A 19,622-nucleotide genomic window follows, 5' to 3' on the forward strand; every position below is an offset into this window, starting at 1 on the left:
TCTGTGCAAGCTTACCTTGAGCGGTGCACATAAACATAGGCAGCACAACTATGCGCTTCAGCCTTAGGATGCCTGGCTCTGCAAAGACTAGTTTACAGAATCAGTCTAGATAAAACCTTGTACAACTCTGCAATCAGAGGAGTGAGGGTTATTTTCCACAAAACGAGTTTATGTGAGAGGATACCAGATATCCAAATATGAATAATAATTAACACCCCCCCCCCCCATGTCGCATGACAACAGAGAAGTGGATAGAGCAAAAAAAACAAAGGGACTGGACTTTTGCTTGACCATCGAAATGGACAAGGAGAGAAGGGCTTTCTGCATATTCTTTTTGCATTAAAATAAATATAACTTCAATAAGGAGAGCTCTTGAAAGTGTGCTTCAAAGATTTAATAGTGAAACAGGAATTGAGCAGGAATAGTCTTTGGCAGTCGAGCTCTGGGCCCGAGACATATTGCATGCCTGAGATGAGATCAGACCAAATGTCTGGAAACAGATAAACAAACCTCCATGAATTTAAAGGCAGTACTTTGATTGTGATTGGCTGTGAGGAAAGTGAACACTTTATCTATTGGTTCAGAGTGAAGACTAATTGATAAGTGACGTGTTGAGTGAAGAATCAACAACCCAGCGTACCTGAAGATGACGTGGAGCATCCTTATTGAAATTGCACCAAAGCTTCGCTTCCTGGAATTGTTCATTCCTAGGAGCCTGATTCCAGATTTGTTGACTGCAGTCTCCAAGACACACAGACTCTTTGTACACGCACTTTGACCTTTCAGTAGAATCTCAAAGGAGGAAGGTTATTTTTTCCTAGCAGAATCTACATTGAGCACAAACTGAATTTTTTTTCTTTCTATTTTCTGGTTAATGAACATGCTTGGATTTACAGCTGCTCAGGAAAGTGAAATACCAGACAAGTTTAAGAAGTGAATCTGTTTGACAGTATTTCACAGAAAGGATTTGTAATCTTTGATAACTCAAAACCCTGTAAAGTAAAACTAAAAAAAACAAAAAAAGTTTGCCATAATGGCAGAAAAGATGCAGAATGGTTTTTCATAATTTAAGGGATCCGATCCTGGCTGTCAGTGGCATATTTAAATTATCTTTGGGGCCATAAAATGGTCGATAGTCATTTTGAGGGAAAGAGAAAAGGTTTATGCAGTTTAAGTAGTTTTTGCACAATGAAATAAACAGAAAGCTGTTGTCTTTGAATTCTTGTCTAAGTTCTAACATGGCATTGTCCAGTCAGCGTGTAACCTCATAGGTGGGTGTCCAGATTGTTTTTTTTATTATTTTAACCAAATAAATAAACTTAAGTGCAATTATAACCCTTTGAAGTGTTTTATAGACCCTTTTGGCAGCAGAAATAACATAAAATACTTTGTTGATCATGGATTTCACTTTGGAAAAGTTTGGATAATCATCAAAGATCTTGGGTTGAAAATAGCCAGATTGTAAAAAATGACATACATACATTGCAGAAGTTAAATTTCTAAAAACAAAAACAACTCAAACATAGTTTATATTCTCCACATTGTTTTTGAATAATTCTCTGCTAACTGATATTTTTCTGCATCTCTAGTGAGAACAGTTCAGAGTGCAGCGTTAGCATGAAGAGTCAGGTTTTGTGTCTACAGTTTACCGAGTTTCCTTAACCCAGACACGTTCATTTTACCCAGATACACCAGTCAGAACATAGTGGTTGAAATCCTGCCTGAAGTCATAAAGGCAGAATTTGTATGGTGTGTAAATGGTCAGGTCAGTGAAAAAATGAAGAATAAGACCTCAATGACTTTGCTTGTGCTTTATCTGCTGGTTGCAGGATTAAGCTTCCTTGTTAGTATGCATCTTTTCATATTCAGTATCTAAAAAGTGAAATATAAATGTGCTTGCAAAGTGCTTGTCTTCCATAGTCACCACAGCTTTGCTTTTGAGCAGCACCAACAGATCCTAAAGTTGTTTTTGTTTCTCTTGGTTTCTTTCTTCTTCTCCTGAGTTTGACACGTCAGCCTCCGTCTGAACAGACCTGATGGGAGCGTTGACACGCAGTAGCAAATGTTAGCTGAGAACAACGTTTTGTCCGGTGAGGATCACAGGCTGCAGCCTACAGTTGGCTCGGCAAATGTCAGCCCTGTCAATCTTAGTTAAAAAAACACACAGAAGGGTCTCATTAGAGGCTTTTTGAATGTCAGTACATTATTTGTCCCAACAAATCTCCTAAATGTTCACTTCCTCTCCTGATAGCTTATTTTTCTAATGAGTAGGTGACAAAATCTAACAAGACCCAGCTGCTCAAACACACTGACAACTTTTCTGCTTCTGTTGTATCTTTGTGACAGTTTGATCTATTTTTAACATTTACGCTGACATTAAAAGAGTTAAATCAGTGTAGCTTTTAAAAATCTGGTCATCTCAGAACAGCACCTCAGTTACAGGGATGAATCCATCCGTCAGGCTCTCCAAACAATCTTTATACTGTAGATAAATGGACTGTTTTCTTTTTGTTCAGTGTCATGCTGTGTCGATGAATGTGGGATGGTATAAATGTGCATTAGATACAGAAATTTCCAGACAAATTTTCTTTCAAGCCTCCTAAAGGCTAATTTGCACAAAAAACAAAACTACTTAAAGAACATTGTTGGCATGGCACGTTAAATGCTTCTATCTTATCTTATGATCTGTAATTCCAAACCTACTTTCAGGAATAGAGAAGATGTGAACTGGGATCTTTTTCTGATTATTCTTGTGTACAGTGTTGTGTACAGATGGTTTGAAGTCATGCAGAAAAATCAAGCTTATGCCACTTTAAGCACTGTCTCCAGGGGGTTTGAAGCACACAGTCAGCACAGGCAGTGGACACTTTATTTTTATGTTGCTAATTTCATTCATTTCTAAATATGTAAATGTATGCATATGTACCTATGTGACATTGTAAATATTGCTGCAGTGATCTTTTAAATTATTTTATTTTTCTTATTCATCCTGCTTTGTATCTAAACTTTTTTTTTTTTTGGGTTAAACTTTATTTATGCGGCATCTGTGTCCATAGTGCGTGTGCCTTCATGGCAGAAAGACACGACTGATAATAGTAAAGATCTATTTGGCTATTTACAGCAAACAACCTAATCCAATAAAAACATCAGTTCAGGATGATTGTGTTATTCTTTATCCAGGTCAACTCACAGGCTGTCCCAGTTTTGTCTTCTTTGTGAATACCTGTGTACCACATTTAGATTAGTTTACTTAGAAAATTGGTTTTCTTTTATTAAACGGGCCTTTTTATTAGGACATTAGCTCATTAGGCCTGCCGTTAAGAGTGTAGCTGAGGTGGAGAAAACAAAAAAGAAGCAGGAAAATCAATCCCCTCTATTCAGATCACTCAAATAAACTAGGTAGAGCAAGGACTGACCAAATACTTGAAGGTCGACAAACAAATGCTAAACATCAAGGTTCCAATAAAGTCAAATAAACCCAGGTAATATAAATATAATGAACGGCAACAATAATGTGAACAACTGAGAACAGCAAACAAACAAAAAATTTAAAGCCTGGATTATACAAGTTAAAGAATAATCCATGAAAATTCAACTAAAATACAGACTGTTAGAGCAACCTTAATTTTTCCCACTACCAGTTTTTATCTAACTTTAACTTTTTTACAAACTCTTTCTTTAAAACTATCATATTTATTTAAAGTGCACTTAAAAGCTCTTTTTTTTAAGTCTGAGGCACCTTATATATGGATTAATTCTGGTTGTGCTTATTGATGTCGAAGCAATTTTGAGAAGTACATAGCGGTCTGTCAAAATGTTATTGGGAATAATGATATGTTTATTTACGTGTTACTAACAAGATTGTGAGTTTTAGTCACAGTGATGTTTGTTTTAGCAGTATCAGACTGTTTTATTTTATATGTTACAAACAAGCTTGGGAGTTATTACGCTGGCCCGGCTAACCCTTCTCACGTGACAAACATGTAGCATGTTGCCATCAAGTTCTAGAGTTACTGCGAATGCATTTAATAAAATCCGACTGACTAACAAACCTATTTCTGACTCTTTTGTCTTACCTACATTGTAGTTTGGTCTGCCTTATATGACATAAGTTTGAACATAACATGAACATAATTGATAGTTCACCTAAAAAACCAGTGTGCCTTATTGTGCGGAAAATACATTTGAACCATGACCTCAGAAAACATGATAAAACTCAAAAAAACCTGCACTTCAATTCCCATGTGGGCTGCTAACCCAGACAAATTGATCTGAAATAAATCACGTACAAACAACACGTGAAACCTGACTCCAGTTAACCTCATTAGCTGGGTAATCTAGCAGCATTTTCACCCCCTACATGACTAACTATTCAACCCATCATAATGCAAGGAATGCCTCATCCTGACAGCAGCACACAGCAAAATCTAATTATTCCTGTTGTCTATTTAACAAATGATCCACTCATCCTCTCTGTCTTTCTCTCTTCCATCCTGTCAACTCTTCTTAAAATGCTTGCCAAGGTGGCCTCTCTGTGAGTGTTCCCTCAGCTCTGACAAGTGCACTTATGATAGGGCATAAAAGATGAATTTTAAAGAACAACTGGACCAGAGTGCCAAACGGGGCCAACTCTCTTATATGATGTGCTCCTCCTCCTGCTTGATGAGAGCCTGCTGTCTGAAAAGTGCTGCCTGTTATACTCTTTTTTTTTCTCCTGGTGTTTATTCAATGTCTTATTGATGCTGCAGCAGTCCCAAGCTCCTCTCTATCATTGTAAAGCTCTCTCACGTCTCTTTTTGATTGTTGTGCAATCAAACCAAAAGGGTTGTCAGTACAGAGAAGAAGGACGAGTGTGATCTGATACCTAATCCTATGCTGCCATTTCTCAGCCTGAATGAATTGAACTCAGACTGTAATTTAACCTTGGCACATGTGGGATATAAATTTATGAGCTCCCTGGGCTGCCATTAGTCTGCAGACCACTGGGCCAAGCGGTAATGGATGTGCACAAGCAGATTTCACGGTGATGTGTTATTGATCGTGTGCTGTCCAACACGCCATTGATTTGAGCAGCAGAGTGTGTGATCGCTGCATGGGTGAGTATGTTCTCGGGAAGAATAAAGACGTACGTGGTCAAACATGAGAAGTGTAAAGCTGGCTTTGGAATCCAGCAGGTGCTACCATCTGCTCTGGGCTTTCATGACACAGATTTCTACTAACAGGAATGCATCACTCATATATAGAAGTAAAGTCGTGTTAAATATGAAAAAAATCAAAACGGCGATGACGCAGTTGTGATTTATTTCTGCATAGCAATATTACTTTCAATAAAATGAGAGAAATGCGCAAAAAGCAGAAAAATGACTGCATGGCTAACTGGGAGAACTATATTCATGAGAGATGACTTCTGACGAATTTCCATCCATTTGAGACATTGATACTGTAAAGTAGGGTTTGCATCCACAGGCTTTTACATGCATGTGATTGTGTGTAATAGAAGCCCGAAGACTCAGTGATGCGTTTGAACGGCTAAGAGGAATAAAGACAAACAGTGACAGTGATTAAATGAAAGTGAAAGAGCGAGTAGATTAGCTCACAGCCTGTCCTCAGAGAGAGGAGAGGGCGAACAAGCTGCCAGCACTCCCTTCATCTTCCCCTCCTCCCCATCAAAGCCTCGCTTTCCTCATCTTGATCATTTTTAACACCCGGTGATTCCTCTTTCTTCTCTTTCTCTTTCTGTCTTTACTTTAATTGTCAGTCTGTGAAATCTTTGTTTTTCCAGTTACAAGAAAATCCATCTGACTTCTTTTTTGTGTTACTTTTTGTGCATATTGCATGCTGTGGGAATTCAAATTTACACTTTTTTTTGATTGTTTTGACACTGCATAATATATGAAAAAAAGTTTGGGTGTGGGGGAGTCAAACAAGATAGCAAAATTATGTAAATTCACAGAAGCAGAGTTGTGAAGACATGGTGGTGACTGAATGCAAAATCCACCTTAGAGCAATAATGAAGGGAGATGCATGAATCCTAACTTTATAATGCTGAAGCAGAATGGATCCATCTTGCTCAACTTTTTTTCTAATCTAATTTTGAAACTGTTCTAAACTTGAATTCGTCTCAAGTTTTAATCCACAGTCCGACGGTCTCACTCAAGGTCTCATCTCTGTTTTTTTCATGTCTCAGCTAGTGAAATGATCCTTTTTTGACCCATTTTGATCTGTCAAAATGGAGCTCTGGGAGTAAGTGCTAGAACATTAGTAGATACTGAAACCTCAAGGAATTAAAAAAACAAGGAAATTCTTATAAAGTGTCTTTTATGTTTTCCCATCTAATCTCCAGGTGCTCTTTTCAGCAATTTACTTTACAGCTCATCAGATTTTTGTTTCGTGTTCTGCACTCTTCTGCTGGCTGATTAAGTAAACTAACAAAAACGATAAATTGTCTAAGGACAATTTAAAACCACCGCCTTGTGAAAAGAAATACAAATATGTTATTAGATGTCAGATTATAATATGAGAATGTATAATTCTTGTTCTTGTCAACTCCTCTCTCCATTTTTCAGTAGCTTAGTAGTATTTAGTAGTTTCCAAACAGTTTTGCAAAGCTATTGTTTTATGAACTGATGGCCAGGGAGGAAGGATTGATGGACGGATGGATAGATACATTCACTACTGAAATTTCAGTTCCATATTAATCCACTAAAGATAGATTTTCTTTATGTTATAATAATCAATTTTAAAATAAAAACAGTTATTAGAATTCTTTTTTTTCCCCTTAGAAAGTTGTTACTCAGTCATATTTTCAGGAAGAGCTCATTCTCGTCTGGTATTGACTGGATTTGTTCCTAAATCTTGAAACGGTTGCTTTTAGCAGTCAACACTGAAATGCTCTTACCATTTCCTGGGCAATTGAAGGTGTTATTATTTGCTATCAAGTATGTCACTTTTGCCAAGAAAACAAGACAATTGGGATTTATTTTTTATTTATTTTGCAACTGAAACGTAAGAAACCTCTTTAAAGATTTTAAAGCAGTTATGTTAGTTATTTATCGTAGATTGTCATAAAAACACACTCATCAAAGATATGTCAGAATTCCTTCACTACTCATTACATAGAGCACTATATAGTGCGTTCACCATTTTGTAGAGCTGTCCGAATCTACAATTCTAAAATCGAGTGCCTAGAAATTTCACAGAAGTCTCTGCAAAAAAACAGTGTGCATCAATGTTCACTAATTTAGACAGACCACAATGCATTGCATTTGAACAATTTTTGCGAAAAAATTTTATTTAACAAAACGCTCATATCAATGAGATTTTCACTTTGTGAAATTGATGACGTCATATTCACTGTTAAAAAAAAAAAGTAGTGAGTATGGTGTCCGGATTGCTTTTAATCCAGGGCATTTAATATTCCCGCACTATATAGTTTTTTAGCAGTTGGCGGGAGGAGGTGGGAACACAGCCCCCATTGGTAATTTTTCCCACAAAATCTGTAAAATTCTGGTAACATTTATTATAAAGTGTTGGCCATTACTGTATAAGCTGCAGAAAACTCGGGATGCAACACATTTTTTTTTCCATTTGCTCCAAGCACACACTCACACACAAGCACTGTGAACTGTGATGATTTATAGCTGGGCACGTCTAATGGATTACTTTGGCACTTGAGAAATTATGAAAAGAAATTAATTAGCCTTTAGTGACCCTCCTGTCCATCTGCTGCTCTCTGCTCTGGCGCTCAGCTGCTCTCTTTGCATGTAATTGCAGATTAAATGGGCTGTGCTCACCTGTCATAGATTTATCTTCACCGAATCCCACAAAAACGACTGACGTCATGTCATTACTGTACCAGGTGGCATTTTAATGTCTGAGCGTAATGAAAGAAAAATATTTGTAGGGTTTGATTCATTTGTATTGTAAACAAACTACAAGTCATATTATAGATAAAAACAAAAAACACATAGCTGGAGCAGGACAGAGGTGATAAATTATGACAATTATGAAAAGATTAGCTTTTAAATTAGAACCTACCGGTTGAACATCATTTTTTGGCTGCTGTAATTTCTTTCATATACTTGAATGGGAAATCGAGAAAAGGGAAAAAACTGTTCCCTGTTAGTGCTAAAAGACTGTTCAAACATCTCAAGATTACAAAAGACAAATGGTCACATGGAGTACAGCCATAACAGTTTTTGGGGAAAAAGCTTGATTTCAAAGATCACAAAATGCTGTTCCTCCAGTATTTGTCCATAGATTAAGGCCTGGATGCCAAAATTCACTGACTAGAGATGGAGCAGCACTTTAGCCTCTCTCTTTAGTAAGCACTTTTGTGAATATCTGTTATTTTCTGTCTTTCCTCTAAAATGATTCTGAGTAGAAAAAGGGCAACTCAGCTTGGAGACTGAGATGTTGCATCTCGTCTCTGCACTCTTCACTCTACAACATGACTCCTTCACTGCAAGGATGCAAAAGGATTTCCGATCCTCAAACGGAGGAAAAAGTCGCTTTGGAAATTTGACAAAAAGGAACAACACAGAGATCTTGTCTATTACAGCTAAAACAACAGTAGGCAAATTTGAAACTGGACTGAAATTCTGCTTTGCATTTTTGGCGAGGCGGTTATTCACAGAAATGAGAGCTTGTTTGAAAGCATATTGAGCTCTTCTGTCCCCTGAGCTTTGAAAGCAGCTGGCATGAGGCAGAGAAGGTTCTGTCTGAGCAGTGCAGGAGGAGATGTGATTACAGTCCACTTCAAGATAGACAAACACTCCAGATCCATGCGAAGTACACAGGGAGAATGCAAGGCTATGGATGTTTTTCCGACTCACAGGTGTGCATGAAAATGTCAGAAGTATTAATTTGCTCACCTGAATCTTTTTCCTGAGATACTATTATTTTCACATTAAATCAGGACAATTCCTTACATAAAACAGGTTGGAGACCATTAAGTCAGACAGATCACAAAACATTTTTTATTTTTTATTTCTAGTGTTGTGTGTGTATCAGTTTGCAAAACTATCTTAGAACAGAGATGGCGGTTTCTACTGAACAAGATATTCATGAAAAAAATTACACTGTGTTTATTAAAATGGTCATGTGTGTTTCATATTGTTTTTTTTTATTGTTTTGTTTTGTAAGTGTATCCTGTTTTAAATGATGGAAAATAAAAACAAAAATGTCATGCCACAGGGTAAAAAAACAAACAAAAGAAATGCCACAGACAAGGATTTTTGTAGTTTTGTGAGTTAAATTAAAGTTCTTTTGTTGTTAAAGTAACTAAAAAGAAGCTTGTTGTTTAAATTACTCATATTTGTTTTAATGCATTGTTCAAGTAACTACAGCCAGGATTGTTTTTGCTCTGTTCCTTGTTCTTTGTTATCCAGTGCATTTCACCTGCAGTCCACGTCAGGTTTCAATGAAAAATCTCTGATCAATTGGTTGCAGGATACAAAAAACCATAGTGGTCTTTGTATCTGTTTGTGGCGATAGAGTTGTAAATAAAGAATGTTTCACAGTCCAGTTGTAGCCGAAAAAAATCAAAGGACTTTGAGGCTGACTAACTGAGTCAAAGGGGTCGGAGTAAACAAAGAAAAGACATAGCAGATAAATGATTGAATGATACAGGTAAACAATGGCAAATGAGGGAGGAGGACAAACTAGGAGGCAGCAGGAGGGTGAGCTGCACGCAGGGATTATCAGTACCTCATGGTGGGATTATGGAGGAATGCTGAGGTCTGACAGGCCAGAATTTCTTCTCGCCGAAGCTTAAAGTCACTTCGCTCCCCTCCACCTGTTCTGGAGGTATGCATGGATTGCCAGCCCATTTATGTTCACTGTCACATCACTCACCTGCCTCTGATTCTTTCTTTCACACCGCTGCATGCCTCACTGCTTACCCAACTCAGCTCACACTCTGAGGTCTCCAGTCGGTTGTATAGTTAGAGCATAACCACATTTTTGTAGCTTTTCCACCTGGATGCTGCAGCAGGACAAATCCAGCTTTTCTTTCTAGTTTGGCTTAATAACATACACTGTGTTGGGTTTTTATTTTTCAGATGAAAAAATACAGCTGTATTAAAATATTCTCAAAACAATTTATTAGGGGCTGCACTCCAGTGTTCTATGGCTTATGTGGTATTATGTGAATGATGGCACCAAAACTTCAAAAATAGTGGTTGATTCAACTTTTTGCTCTCTCCAGCAGATCTGAGTTTGATCTGGACTATGACAGCTATCAGGAGGACTACTATGACAGGTACTGTCAGCAGCTCTTTCAATTTAATATTCACTGGTGCACCAGAAGCTCAAGAAGATATCCTAAATAAAATGGCATAAGAGCTATCATGTTTCCTTTGGTTCTTATTGCATTGCCTGTTGCAGCAGGGAGTCTGTATTTAAACACTTAAAATTTTACATAATCTACTTTTTTAGCGCAGTGGCACAGTGGTCAGCGCTCTTGTCTCACAGCAAGAAGGCCCCCGGTTCAAGTCCCGGGTGGGGGACTTGAAACAGAACATCAATGGGGGACTTTTCTGTGTGGAATTTGCATGTTTTCCTCATGCATGCGTGGGTTATCTCTGGGGAGTCTGGCTTCCTCCCTCCGTCCAGTCATGCTTCACAGGTTAATTTTTTACTCTAAATTGTCTCTACATGTGGACGTGAGTGTGCCTGGGTGTTTAAATTCTGGGCCTGCGACAGACTGGAAACCTGTCCAGGATGTCCCATACCTTCGCCCACGAGTGCGATCACAAGCATTCCGGATGTGGTAGTCTGGAATTCTGGTCTACACGCATTTGCATAGACTTTTTATTGAAAGTGGCTGCTTGAAAACGAGTAGACGCAGCCATTGTGAATGCAGCTTAACGGTCAAAGAATGTTCAGTTCTGTTAAACAAGTGAAAATTATTTTAATTTATAAACTAAAGTATATATATATAAATGGATTATTTTTGATCATAGGCCTCTTCAAGAATTTTTTATTAACCATAGCTTTTCAACTTTAAACAAAGCATATACAGTTTTCCAAATCTGTTGAGTAGCTTTTTTAATCTAACCCTTTATTTAAAGAGAGTAATGTCTATTCTTTGTGTATAAGATGAGTCTTCATTCAGCGGTCATTAGTTACATTATCAGGATTAAACAGCTGTTTGATCAGCACTGCAGACTTTTTCCAGTGGGAGGATTAAAACTAAGGAAAACTAGGACTCATGACAGAAAATGACCTGCATCTTGACTCAACGTATAGCAACAACACCAAACATTGGACACGAAAGCAAATCTATCGGACAATTTAACAATACACCAATGTCAGAAGAAAGTATTTGAGGTTCATTTATTGCTAAATTGAGATAACAAATAGGACAAATTACAAAACTGTTTGTTAACTTTATTTTTATGTTTTCTAGTAATAAAGAATTAATAGAAGTGGGAAATTTTTATTATGATAATAATTTAACATGCTGCAATAAAAGGGTTTTGGTGAGCAGTTACACTGGCCAGAGGGATTTTATTATGGTAATCAGATGGTGGGAACTCAGAAAAATATCAAGGGGCCAAATGAAATCAGCTTTGATGTGATTAGCTTTCCTTTTAATGGCTTGGTTATGAAGTTAAGATAATTAAGTTTGAGTTATAGCAGTAATTTTACTTCCTTTTATTATGGACAGAGGGACGGTTTGATTTGTTTTTGGCAGGAAGAACAACAGACACAAAATAATGTAATAAAAGGTGTGTACAAATGCAGACAGTGATTTGTTTATGGTCGTTAAAATGTCAAAATGTCCTTCTTAGTTGTCAGAGTTTTCCCCACAGGAGAGAGTGAAAGTGTGGTTGTCCAGAATCTTGGAGACTTTTTTTTCTGACAACTTTAGAGGCAGCTTTTAGTGCTATGATAAGAAGATCTTGTTCTTCTACCAAATGTTTTGGAATGTTGCACCTTAGTGAGACTCCAGATGAGAGATTTGTAATATATTTTTAATTAGAGTGTCCAATATTTACTATGGGAGTCTGAGTAACGTCCTAATAACACTCGTGCTTCTCCTCTGTTTTCTAAAATGATCATGTTCTACACCAATATTTTTGCATTAGCACAAATATATGGGCCCGAAGAAAACATATCCCAGGTAAAAAATGTTATTGCAATATCTTATGATTCTGATGTTCTTTGAGGCTGTTTTTTTTATCTGGTTTGTTAAATACTTCAAGTTTAAACCCCAAAAATGTATTTTTTTTCCTGAAACTATGATTTCAAAATATATTTTCATCACTAGCAGCTGCACCAAGTTTCTATGTAATGTTTCAAGTTAATGCCATAGTCGCATGCACCCGTACGGGGCTCGACCCGAACAGGTGCCGCGGGTTTTTGGGTTGTCCGGGCCTGAGGAGGGTCGTAGCCAGGTGCAGCTGCAGAAAATGGAACTGGCTATTATCGTGTGTGTGGTAAGTGTGACGTAAAGTTTTTCTAAGGCGATTGCAAGTTACACCCACTTATGACGTACGGGTGACAATGTTGTTCAGGTGCCCTTATGCTGCACTCTAGGTCTGGCTCCTTCCTGACCGCACACAAATGCTGTAGGCATGGGGTTTACAGGTGATACGTAAGTGCCCATAGGACACTCATAGGATGTCCACACAAACTATGCTCCTATTTCCTCATTTCTAACATTTAGGCTGCAAGCACAGAGCACACAAGGAATGCGCACCTTTCACTTGAACAGCACTAAAGGGGATTCCTGCGCAGTAGACAGGGTTCCGGGGGGGATTTACAAAATGAAAAATCTGGACGAAAGTTTGCTTCTGCCAGCTGTCGTCAGGTAAACAAGGCAGGGAGCCATCTCTGTATTATAAGTCCTCCACTGATGTGCTCTGGGACCACTTTCCCCTGGGCCAAACACATAACTACACTGCTCATCACATCGGAATGACGACGGACAGTTACCTTTCTCACACAGTACCTGTTTTTTCTTGCTCTGCAATTTTCCGTCTTTGTTCAGTTGGGAACACACATCAATGATTTTCAATTTGTTTTTTAGCTCAGTGGCATAAGGGAGCCAGTTTAGCTCGTGCTGGTTTGCGGCGCCTTCCGTCCGTGAAACCCGGGTTCGACTCCAGGCTCCTCCCTGTTCCCTTCTCTACCTCTGCCGGTTCCAAGCCCGGTTTGAGAAGGTTGCGTCAGGAAGGGCATCCGGCGTAAAACATTGCCAAATTTACCATGCGACTCGTTCGCTGTGGCGACCCCTGATGGGAGAAGCCGAAAGTGGAAGAAGAAGAAGCTCAGTGGCATAGTACTCCCCTTGCTGCTTGCTATCATTGACAGCCGCTTGGGGAAAGAAATTGATCATTTATATTTTTCTGCAGAAATTTTCCTTTGAATTAAAGTCAGTGATATCTCTGTGTGCGTGTGTGTACACCTGTGTGTTTAGGTATCTAAGTGTGCCACTTGCGCTTATCAATATGTGGGGCAGAGAGAAATGAGCGTTTTTGTCCGCACACCTCTTTGTTCAAAGACAAAAGTAACAGTGTCTTTCAGCACTGAGATAACAACTGGAGCTGACAAAGCTGCTTTCCGCGTGGGGTCCAATCCACAAAGACAAAAACTCCCACACATACACACAAGCTGTTTTGTAAACCACCCTTGTCTCCGGTCTCTCATTGTCTGAGCGTCCGTTCTCTGGTATTCACTTCAAAGCCAGTGTGACATCTCCTGGTTATGTGTTCTCCTGCAGGCTGTTCTAAAAGACTCAACTCCCATAAGGCTTTGGTCTTTGTGTCTCCGTGCAGGCACCACTCCAAGCCTCTAAGCCACATACACTTATGGTGACCTAATACACTTCATCCACATGTGATCCTCTGATCAATGAGTGTAATTCTGACAGGCAAGAGATGCACAGTCTGTGCGTACAATCCTGCATACTAGAAATCACTGGAAAGACCCAACTGAAGGCGCCATTAAGAGAAAAACTCTCCAGAAAAGCAGGCTGTGTGTAAATGAACAGCTAACAGCTCAATCCCCACATCTCCTCTGCTGCTGAACTCTGAGGCTGTGCCGCTGACAGTCTGTCTTCCTGATGTCACCATGTAGTTTATACAACAGAGGAGCTTCCACTCCTCCAGCTTTGCATAAGCTTTGCTCAGACTATCGCTGATACAGAGATACACAGACTCTGAGGAGCTCGGATTGATTGGAGCTCGGAGCTCGGATTGATTAGATTGGATTAGAGTTCACCAAATGAAAACATGTCAAAACTTTAGCTAAATTGGTGTTCTTCTATTGTCTTCTTGGTTACTACGACTATAAAAAGCATCTATAAATAATGTATTGACTAAGAACTAAAGGCATGGCTTCATCTGGTCAGGGTGGGTGTTAAGGTCATCGTCTTTTGCAGTCCCAACATCACCTCTATTTGTGCGGAAAAGGTCATGCTCAAATGTAATTTCTGTAGCCACCATAGAGTAGAGATTGACTACAGAAAGGCTGTCCGTCTGTGGCACTGCAAGCATACTGGGGGGCTATTGATTGTTCCTGACAGAACCAATTACATTTAGTGACTGATATAGACATGGAGCTATCCACATGAAGGAGGCATTGGAGGAGATGGTCCCTCAAAAAAAAAACTAAAATAAGACTGTTAAAATTGTAACATGTTATGACTTCTGACTTGTTTAAAGACACACTCTGATGAAAATTGTGATTTGGGTGTTTTTAACATGTTCTTGTGCCATTTTTCTCATTAAAATTGCATTTCCGAGTATTTCTTTATTTAAATTGTTGTCAATCAGAAGAAAAAAATGCAGTTGGGAAAAGCTTGAGGGTGTGACGTGGACTCCCTGCTCCCCTCTATTCTGATGCATCCGCTTATAGATCCATGTACGTCTTAGTTTTCCTCGTCAGAGCTGGCATCTGCCTCAAAACTGTCCAACTGGATAGCTCCAATATTCCTCACCATTTTTGTTGCATCTGTAATGTTAGATTGGGGGTGTAAGGCTGTAAGCTAAAGGGACAGCATGTAAACGGATGGACAACGGGAAATGGGGGTGGGCTTACTCCATGCCAACCGTACCATCCAAAACTCAGAGGTGAAATTCTAATTAACTACTCTGGCTTTGCAGAAACTATATCCTAAAAAACTATGTTTGTTTATTTTTTTATTTTGGCTAAAAACAACATAATCGTAATTAAATTATTCAAAAGAGTATTTTTCTCCTGAAGTGGAGTTTGGTCATTAAAATTATGCTTTTGATCAATTTTTAAGGTATAACTAACAACTTTTAGGTCGTTTTACTTCCATCGGTTCTCCTATTCAGTTTAGATTTTTTTCTAATGTATTATAAAATAGTGTCATTTAAACTTTCCAATACCAATGGCAGTCTAATAATTTACTTTTTATTAATACTTTTCAATAAGTTTTTTTTTTGTAAAGACCCTTATTGTCTATATTTACGTAAAAATTTGATTTCAAATTGCAACTTTTATCACTGCAAAACATCTTTTGAGCTATCTGTTCACCTGCTCAGTTTAATGTGTTTAGCTGGAGACATAGCTTGCTAATGTTATAAATGTAGAATTTCTCCAAAACTGTCCATATCATTTGCAGGTCGCATGACTACCAGCGTGTTCCAGTTTCCCTCTCACCTGTACATCAGGGACCCAGTCTGGCCAAGAGATCCCGCTCCTCCTCCTACTCCTCTGGGAACAGACGCTTCCGGGACAGAAACAACTCCAAAAACTCCAGATCTCATTCCTCCTGTTCAAACGCTAATAAGTGTAAGTAAAATGGTAAAGATTCAGTTTTGACTGCTCTATAATATTGTTATGCAGAAGGTTGTTGTGCATTTTTAGGGTGGTCATGACAGAATTGTGGCCTAGGGCTTCAGTAAAGTGGATACTTATCTGATTTGTTTTTCAAAACATCATATTTAATCAAACAAACAGTGGTGGTCTAACATATTTTATGTGTTTTGCTATAAATGTTTGACAAAGGTAAATATCAAAGCAACAAATGTTTTTTAAGGCTAGAAATTTGGATTTTCTTTGAGGACAACTGTAAGCATAGTTTTGCCTATCTTTTGCACACTTTTTATTTACTTATATGCTTGATATATATATTTTAACAATGTTTTGATACTAAAAATTAGTGCAAGACACATATTAGATCGAACTCTTAAGTAACACAAGTTGCTTAATCTGGTTGTCTGCTGGTTTTTAAAACTCAAAACAGTCTGTATCCTTTTATTAATAGCAACATTAAAAAAACTGCCATTCCACATTTCTGAAATAGTATTATTGTGGAAGCCATGGCTGAGAGCCTTTTCATTTCCTCAGCAGAATACCACAAATTATGTTCCGCTGACCACCAAATTCTGCATCATCACTGAGCTTTCCCCGACTTTCACATTGTCTCCGCTGTTGTGCTTGGGTGTTCAAGTTCATACAAGCTTGAAATTAATTGCTTTCAATTATCCAAATGTCTGCCTTTGTTTTCCCCCACTTGCAAGAGCTTTGTGTCTCACTCAGGATAAGATTAAAAAAAACAATTGAAAAGGTGAAGCAACAAAAAGGGCAAAATCTCAATGTCATCGAATCACTTTAAAAGCCGTTTGGAAATAGTTTGTTGTGCATCAATAGAATGCTTTTTCACACAGATTCCCACCTATGTGTTCATTCTTTGTCTGTTGGACTTTATAGTGGATGCACACTGCAATAACATCAAATCTCACACAGTATTTGTGTCTAGTTTTAATATCCCATTACAGTATGACAAGGCTAACTTATCTGTAGCATTTTTGTAACGTGTAATGACTTGTTTTAAGACAATAAATCCTGAATATGTGACTAATAATTCACATTTAGTTTTTAAGATAAATGTATTGTAAAATGTGTTATGATTATAGTCTAAATGAGAATAGTTGGACTGTTATAGCGCTTAAAATAGAATAGATTTAAGGGAAAAGTGTATAAATATGCCTACTTTAAAATATAAAACCCCTGTTTTAAGCAGCACCATTTTTAGACATATTTCAAATTACCTAAGGAAAATACCTTAATAATATACCATCGCATCGCTCTACTAATTGATTATATGAGGAAGAGGGTAAGTCAGGGACAGCTGGTAGACTGGCTCCCGATTGGTCAAACAGCACCCCCCAGCATTGGGCCCGTCTCAAAGCCCCAACCCCTTAGGCCCCCCACCCCACACAAAGAGAGAGGAGCCAAAAATACCTTATAAAAACAGTGTTTATAGCTCATTTTTAGACTTAATTTCATTTTTAAAAAGGACAGAACATCACAACTTATTTCATTAATCTTAACAAGAAAAACTCCATCAGTTCCATTGGCAGATTTTTTCACTTATACCAAGAAAAAAATAAACATTTTGTGATCCATATTTTTTAAATTTGCTTTAAAAAGGACAGGACCAGTGTAAATTTTATCTGTACTCATTCTTCATTTTAGGAAATTAAACAAAATAACAAGCAGAAATTTCCTTCTAACCCCAGTTTTTTGACAATAATAAAACTCTTGAACTGCTGAACGCACTTTTGAGCAATTTTTTCTCCTTAACCACATGCATCAGCAGTTGTTACAGAAAATTTTCAATTGGATGAATATTTAAGAACTCAACAAATGAAAACAAAATTGTGTTTAAAGATTTATCTGTTTTATTTATTTATTTATCCTGTCCAGCAGCTAAGCAAACAAATAGAAGCTGAGACTCTCTTGTGTTAGACAGATTTCCTTTTTCACATTTAAGGTTCTGTCATGAACTGGATGCATATTTGTACAAATCCCTTCTGAATTTGAACTAAACTTTATTTTTATGACTTATTTTATTGTTAGCTTTGTTTTGCTTTTTTAAGGTTTTGGACCCCTCGTTCTGTCATTTGTTCCTCTCCTGCACAGGGGTGTCTGTACAGAAAGTCTTTTAGTAAAAAGGCTGTTGTTAAATTTGTGGCTCAGCCTGAATACATTGCGAATTATATGCTGCATGTTCATAATTGTGTGCTTTTGTGCTTAGTTGTCTAAAACCTGTGTTAAACATATACTAAAAATAAGACCAATAAGAAAACTGGGCTTCAAATGTTGCTCAAGTGCACAAATTACCCATAATTACTACAATTGTGTGAGTCAGTCAGAAAAGGTGATTGTGGATTTCAAACCAAAAATCTAATTTTTAACTTAACAGGTGAAGACAGCAAGACCTGGCAAAGGGTGTAATTAGAGCTCCTAAATAATCTGAGGATAATTAAGAAACACAGAGCAACTGAGCTAATTAACGAAAGAAACAGTGTGAACATATGATGATACGTACTAGGGCTACCTGCACGATATGAGGAAAACTCGCAATTTGCGGTATTAGTGATAAATATTGCGATGACGATAAAACTTGCGATACATGGACAAATAGAAAAACAACTAAATACATCATTTCCATTTCACTGCAACAGTTTAATTTAAATAGGATAACAAATTACACTTCAGTGAGACTCGTTAACATAGGAGGCCAGCATCTAACATAAAAGGTGTTCTTCGATTGGTCAAATGTATAAAGGGATTTATCTGGTTGGTTAAATACTTCAAGCTGCCATAAGACACATAAGCCAGATTTAGGATTACCATTTATCGCAATTTTTGCTGACTTTAGCGATATTCATATTACACAGCTTGATATTGCAATAATGATACGTTTTTAGCATACGGTGTTCACACTGGACTGTCGCTACCTGATATTAACCCATAGTTGAAAGAGGCTTGGTTTGAAATGTTGAAGCGTTGCGTTTTGCTCCAGGCTATTTCTTTCACAGTTCAATTCCAACATATGAAAGACTTGGTGTCATATAAATATGGCTTGTATGGCTTGAATTATTAAATTCTCCTCAATGCTCAATTTACCAACAGTTGGCACATCTGTGAATTAAAAGGGACTTCATCCATTTGCCACTACCACATCTGAGTCCCTGATTGGTCAAAGTTCAACTGGTTTAACTTTCAACATGCGTTCATTGCCCGAGTGCTTTATATGTAGAGCCCCAAAATGGTTGCAATAACTTGCGTAGCAACGCTTTGATGAAACGCACATGTACACATGTTTATAGAGACTTTTCATTGGAAGTGGTCACTTGAATCCGCATTGCCGAGGGAGGTGTCAAGGTAGAATGAAAGTTAAAGATACAGAAAATTAATAAACATGCTTTAGACATAAAACATTACATAAATAACTACAGAACCAAGCAAAGGATCGATCCTCACAAGATAAGTAGCATCAAAGTTTAGATAGAACAAGTTTATGTTCCAAAGGCTTCATCAATAACAAAGGAAACTGGTAGATACGCCATCAAGATAGCTACTGGCTGCAGATTGCAAAGAATGCAACCATGTTTAGATGTAAATTACATTTTGAAATCCAAACAGCCACACGACATGAACAGAACTGAAAGCAAATGGACTCTTTTAACTAATTGTGGCTTATGATCACTGAAGCAGTTCCCGGTGTGTGAGAGAGAGTTTACTTCCAATTACAGTTAATTAATATCCACTTCATAAACATCTGCTTGCTGCTTCAACAGGATGCAAAGTCGGATGCAAAGTCAGATGCAAAGTCGAAACAAATAGATCTGGCC

At 37.8% G+C, this 19,622-nt stretch overlaps 1 protein-coding gene across 5 annotated transcripts in view; it reads left to right on the forward strand.

Moving 5' to 3' along the window:
• Window positions 1-19,622, forward strand: part of LOC105353573 (heterogeneous nuclear ribonucleoprotein C) — a 53,421-nt gene that overhangs the window by 26,455 nt on the left and 7,344 nt on the right. For 2 of the 5 annotated variants that reach the window (XM_020714547.2, XM_011491709.3), the window contains 2 exons: window positions 10,208-10,261; window positions 15,599-15,768. In XM_020714547.2, coding sequence (XP_020570206.1) covers window positions 10,208-10,261; window positions 15,599-15,768 — 224 coding nt within the window. The remainder of the gene's footprint in view (window positions 1-10,207; window positions 10,262-15,598; window positions 15,769-19,622) is intronic. The other 3 variants (XM_020714551.2, XM_011491712.3, XM_011491714.3) reach the window with 2 other exon arrangements.

This window comes from Oryzias latipes, chromosome 3 (genome assembly GCF_002234675.1).
Source record: "Oryzias latipes chromosome 3, ASM223467v1".
Lineage (NCBI taxonomy): Eukaryota > Metazoa > Chordata > Actinopteri > Beloniformes > Adrianichthyidae > Oryzias > Oryzias latipes.